At 54.0% G+C, this 5,979-nt stretch overlaps 1 protein-coding gene across 1 annotated transcript in view; it reads left to right on the top strand.

Moving 5' to 3' along the window:
• The window catches only part of FBXL6 (F-box and leucine-rich repeat protein 6), an 8,717-nt gene extending 4,422 nt beyond the window's left edge, over positions 1–4,295 (top strand). The window contains exons 7-9 of the mRNA XM_015407869.1: positions 271–502; positions 1,601–1,850; positions 3,926–4,295. Coding sequence (XP_015263355.1) covers positions 271–502; positions 1,601–1,850; positions 3,926–4,076 — 633 coding nt within the window. The 3' untranslated portion in view covers positions 4,077–4,295. The remainder of the gene's footprint in view (positions 1–270; positions 503–1,600; positions 1,851–3,925) is intronic.
• Positions 4,296–5,979: the final 1,684 nt, after the last annotated feature.

Genomic DNA, 5,979 nt, shown 5'->3' with positions numbered 1-5,979 from the left:
CCTGGTATTTCTGGCCACTGTGTGACAGAGTGTTGGACTGGATGGGCCATTGGTCTGATCCAACACTGGCTTCTCTTGTGTTCTTATGTTCTTAAATTCTAGCTAGTTGAAAAAATATATATAAAGGCTGGTGTGGAGGAGCTAAGGTTAGGGGCAGGAGGGTTTTACGTTGGCGCGTAGGACTTTGCCCCTGTGGTCTGATTGCAGAGGCCAGGGGCGTCTAGGGCGGAGGCCTCCAGGTGTTCTCTTCCTCCCTTTCCTGCCGCCCAGGTGTTGCGTCTGCTCAATGTCGTCTGGAGCCCGAAGACCAGCCCCCGCTCGGCCCCCTGCTCCCGGGGCTTCCCGGAGCTGGCAGAGCTGTGCTTGGCCACCACCTCCTACTCCTTCGTCAATGACGGCACCGTGCAGCGGATCTTGTGGGCCTCCGACCGACTCCGCGTGCTTGACCTGCGCGGCTGCTTCCATATCACACCCAAAGCCCTGCACCGGCTGCCGTGCCCAGGTAGGTGCGAAGGGATCCAGTCCCGCCTCGTCTCCTGCACTGCTTGGTGGACAGCCCGTTTTCTAACAACCTGTCTTTCCCAGACACTCAAGTAAGCCCTGCCGTTCAGGCTCAGCCCATGTGTGAGAGCGGCAGGTCTGTGGTTTTGAATCCAGGACTGCCACCCAACGTGGGTGGTGGGAAGTGCCGTCAAGTGGCAGGTGACTTGGGGCAACCCCGGTAGGGTTTCAGGTCAAGGAATATCCAAAGGTGGTTTGTCATGGCCTGCCTCTGTGCAGAGCGACCCTGGACTTCCTTGGTGGTCTCCCATCCAAATGCTGACCAGGGCCAACCTTGCTGAGCCCTCAAGATTTGATGAGATCAGGTTATCAGATCACAGTCCCATCTCGCTTGGGGCTTTTGGAACTGGGACTGCTGGAACTTCCCCACTGACCTCCTTCTAGCCACCATTCGTCAGTTTGTGTTTGACACCCCTGCAGGACGGACCAGTCTCCAGATGTGAACTTAGGCAGATCATGAGAGGGAGGGCAGGAAGGGTTGCCTCAGTACTTAGTTCTCGTGGCCCCTTCTTACAGGCCCAGGGAAAGGCTGATTGCCACTTTGGGGTCAGGAGGCCATTTTTCTCCAGGCCGGTTTGGCCATCTTATGGGCGTGGAACAGTGGTCACTGGGGTGTGGAGGGGGAGGTTTTTATTGAATTTCCTGCCTTGTGCAGGGGGTTGGACTAGATGACCCTGGAGGTCCCTTCTGACTCTATGATTCTTTGACAGCCCTTTCTTTGAAATTGCTCCCTGCCTTATATCTCTCTTCTTGCCTTTCTTCTTTAAATGTTTGTTGTGATTTTATTTTATCCATTTCTTTAAAACATTTGTTAGCTGCCTTTCTACCTTGCAAAACCCCAGGAGGCTTACGATGTAAATAAAACGACAATGATATAAACCCATAAAAGACCACAAATTTAAAATCTCTGGACAGGAATCAATGAAATGCTGTCTTAGATAGAATCGTCTTCAACCGGCTCCTCTGGTGCCCAACAGATGAGCTCCTGTGATTGGTGGGACCGTCCCCGTGATCTCATCCCCCTTCATTCCTCCTGCAGACCTGGAGCAGCTCTACCTGGGCCTGTACTGCAGCACCAGCTACTTCCGTATGCCCATGGAAGGGATACACCTCCTCACCCAGAAGTGGAGCCACAGCCTGCGGGAGCTGGACCTGGCCAGCCAGAGCTTCAGCGAGAGCAGCCTGGAGCGGGCGATGGCCGCCTTGGCCCAGGGGCAGAGCCAGAGGGGCGGCCCCACCCTGCGCTCCCTCAATCTCACCGGCACCAAGGTCATCCTCAGCACAGTCTGGTGAGCCGGAGGGAGGGGTGGGGGAGGGCCTGTTTCCCCAGCCCCCTCTTGCTTTGCTGCTCTTTGGGCCTGACTCGCACCCACACTCCTCTGGGAAGCTGCTTTGGCTTTTTCCTGGCTTTTCGTGAACCTTTGCCCTGGCATCAAGAACCACAGGGGTAAGGAAGAAGTCTGATAAAGGGCCAATATTAAAAACCTGGTTGAAACTTATGGTGTACAGAAATACATGTATTTATTAGAAAGGCAGTTAAAAACAAATAAGGGACCAATGAAAGCCCCGTTGCAAAGTTCAAGTGGCCTGAACCCAAAGGACCAATACACGTGACCTGACGTGTTTCCACCCTATTGGGGGCCTCCTTCAGAGGTCAAACAGTTTGAGGTACACATATTACAATATTACATATTACCAGGGCTATTTTTGGGCAGGAACTCACAGGAACGGAGTTCCGGCTGGCCCCCAACTTGGCCACGCCCAGCAGGAACTCATTAGCATAATAGGCCACACCCAACAGCAGGAACTCATTAGGATTGGCTACATTAGGGGTGTGTGGCCTAACATGCAAAGGAGTTCCTGCTCCAAAAAAAGCCCTGGGTTTTGACAGCAAACAAGGTAAACAGAATAAGAAGCAAAAGGTGGGTGTGGCTGGATGACCACACTTCTGGTAACACGGGGGTGTGGCCTAATATGCTAATGAGCTGTGCTGTCATGTGTGTGGCCTAATATGCTAATGAGTTCCTGCTGTTGGGTATGGCCTATTATGCTAATGAGTTCCTGCTGGGCTTTTTCTACAAAAAAGCCCTGCATATTACAATAAGATAACCAATAAGTGAAGAGTGGACCAAGAAAAGGAAGGTTAAGCCGCAAGATCAATAGCCACAAGAGAAAGATGTTTGTGAGGCCTCAAAAGGTGAAAGTCATAGCATCATAGAATGTTAGAGTGGGAAATTGATCAAAGGGAGGCGCAACCGTGGCACAGCTCTTGTGTGAAATCGGTCTCTGAGTGAAGGGCGGGGTTATAAATCCAATCTCCTCCTCCTCTCCCTTGACCTCCCTCACTGAACTCCCAAGCTCCTCTCCCCTGTTAGCAACTCTGTCGGGAGCCCTGGTCGCCAGCCCCAAAGGGCTCCCGAGTGCCTCTCACCCTCTGGGATCTCGCTCACAACTTGGGAGGGGAGGGATCTCTGTGCTCCTCTCACGTGTCCGAAGTCTCCCCTGACTTTTGAACTAGGTTGGGGGGGGTTAGCTGCTAAGCTTTTTCAGAACGGTTTCTCACAGCTGTGTTCGATGTACTCCGACCTGGGGGCTGCGGGACATCAGAACATAAGAGAAGCCAATGTTGGATCAGGCCAGTGGCCCATCCAGCCCAACACTCTGTCTGTCACACAGTGGCCAAAAATACCAGGGGCCATCAGGAGGTCCAGCCAGCAGTGGGGCCAGGACACTAGGAGCCCTCCCTCTGCTGTTGCCCCCACCCCCCCAAGCACCAAGAATACAGAGCATCCCTTGCCCGGGACCGAGAGTTTCTACCTATCCCTTGTGGCTAATAGCCACTGATGGACCTCTGCTCCATACGCTTGTCTAATTCCCTCTTGAAGCCACCCATGCTTGGACCTTACAGCTGATCCTCCCTTCCCTGGGAAGGAGCGCAGTGTTCCCTCTAAGCTGAGTAACTGTGAGCTAGCTCACAGTTTTGTAGCCTCCGGCTCTCACGTTTTCGTCTCAGCTCAGGATCAGACTAATTTATGCAGCAGCCAAATCCCTCGCCCACAACTTTAATGCCAGTAGCTCACCAAGTAGAATTCTTGCTCACAAGTCTCCACAGCTTAGAGGGAGCATTTTCTCTGAAGCCTTGATGAATCCAGGCTTGGGCCTTGGGGAGAAGCCAGCCCTTGCATGCCTAGCCATAAACAACCGCAGAGCTGGTGTCAGGAGGACTGCAGTTCCTCAAGCGACCGACCTTGGCATATACCAGCGGTGCTGTGATAACCAGTCCTCCCACCGAGCCGGAGTGGGGAGGAGGCAGGCACAGATCTCTGGGTGTCCCGCTAACGCCCGTCTCTTCTCTTCCTCCCAGCACCCTGATCGACAGCTGCCCTGCCCTCACCTACCTCAACCTCTCATCCTGCCGCCATCTGCCGCGGGGCACAAAGAAGGCCTATCGGGGCCGGGAGGAAATCCGCCAGTGCCTGCACCACCTCCTGCCCAGCACCGGGGAGCCTCTCTGAACCTGCTGGGCTCCCGTCTCAGACCACTCGCCCCTTGCCAAGTCCGGACCTGCGCCCTTCCCAGCTGGCTCTTTTGCTCCTCCACCCGGACAGCCGTCCTTCTCCTCCCCTGCGAGGGGTCCTGGGCGGCAGAGAGGCTGAAGGGAAGCGTTCCGGATGCTCAGCGGGACCCTCTTTCCCAGTTCCTGGTGTCTTTCCTGGCACGTTTAGGTCAGAACGCTCTCATGGTTTTCGAGACGTTTTTGACGTGGGTCCGGACACTGTTCGTGGCACTGGGTCACCACTCGCGCTGCGGGGGTGGAGGCCCTCCCTGGCCCCTCTCCGTTTCCGTGTGCCTTTCCGAATGGGGAGGGCTGGGAAGCTCGGAAGGGGTCACTCTTGCGGAACAGTGAAGAGCAGGACTCCTCCTTGCAGAGTTCCCGCGAGTGTCCCCTTTGTCTGGGAGAGGGGGAGCGGCTGGCACGCCCCCAACTCTCTGGGGTTATCGCCTCTCTTATCCAGCTCCCCCAGATCAGGAGGACAGGAGGTGTGCCCGAGAACTCGTCTCTAAACCATCGCTCTGGACAGAACTCCCAGCATGCATCTGGGTTAGGCCTCATTTGACACTTTTGCAGTCTTGTTTAATACCATTTGAAGTTTCCGGACCGTCTTCAGGGCACTTTTCCCTAGAACCGGTTTCTCTACCACTGAGCACCCCCAAGCTGGGCAGCTGCTCTGTCAGGAGCCGTGTCACCCCACTGGGACAGCTCAGACACCAATTCCCACATTACCATCCTCCCACCCGTATTAATCTGACCCAGGACTTGAGATCCGTAGGGAAGTGTGGCTGGTGGGGACCTGAAGGAAATCTGCCTCTGTGATCACCCTCCTCCCCCTCCACACACACATCCTCAGGAATTGAGAGGCACCTTCTGGGCGGGTCTCAAGACCGGGCCGTTCCAGAGGGACTTTACGTTAAAGGGACTTTTTATAAAATGGATGTTTATATTTTCGGGTGGCTTTTGGGGGGGGGGGAGGTGGCTTTACTCCTGGGTCTTTTTGAACTGTTCGAATCATTCCAGCCGTTTTGTTATTTTGTGTTTATCTGTTATTGTAAATTGCCCCGCGGGTCTCTTTCGGCTGGAAGGTAGTTAATAAAGTTACGAAACAATTTTTTTAAAAGCAAGCGCGTCGGTGGCACTGAGCGTCAGATCTCTGCTTGCCGCTTCCTTTAGCTGTTAAGTGCTGTGAGGGGACCGGAAGGAACCGTGTGGCGTCCCACTTGCCAGAGTAAGGCTTCAGGGAAGGGTTTGGACCCCTTCCGTGCCCGAGACTGGACTTCAGAATGACGCTGTAAGACGAGGATGAACTTTCAGAGGGGAGCCGTGTCCAATGCTCCCTCCAAGCTGCGGAGTCTTGTGAGCAAAAATTCTACTGTGTGAGCTACCGGCATTAAAGTTGCAAGCGAGCTGGCTGCTGCATAAATTAGTTTACGCAGGAGCCATCCTTCCTGAGCTAAGACAAAAATGCCTGAGCCAGAGGCTTAAAAACTGTGAGGTAGCTCACACTAACTCAGCTTAGTGGGAATACTGGCCGTGTCGGTCGGCAGGAGAACAGCTTAGATACAAGTCCAGGAGCACCTGAAAGGCAGCGTTCCCTCTGAGCTGAGTTGGTGTGAGCCAGCTCACAGTTATTTTAGCCTCCAGCTCACACATTTTTGTCTGAGCTCAGGAAGGACGGGGGTCCAGAGCAAACTGATTTATGCAGCAGCCAAATGGCTCGCTCACAACTTTAATGCTAGTAGCTCACAAAGTAGAATTTTTGCTCACAGACTCCACAGCTTAGAGGGAGCATTGCTGAGAGGCCAACATGATTTTCGGGGCTATAAGCTTTTCAGAGGCTCCGGTCACACGGGCAGGAAACT

The sequence above is a fragment of the Gekko japonicus genome, unplaced genomic scaffold (genome assembly GCF_001447785.1).
Source record: "Gekko japonicus isolate JY-2015 unplaced genomic scaffold, Gekko_japonicus_V1.1 scaffold3921, whole genome shotgun sequence".
Classification (NCBI taxonomy): Eukaryota; Metazoa; Chordata; class Lepidosauria; order Squamata; family Gekkonidae; genus Gekko; species Gekko japonicus.
This window is presented reverse-complemented; position numbering and strand designations above follow the sequence as displayed.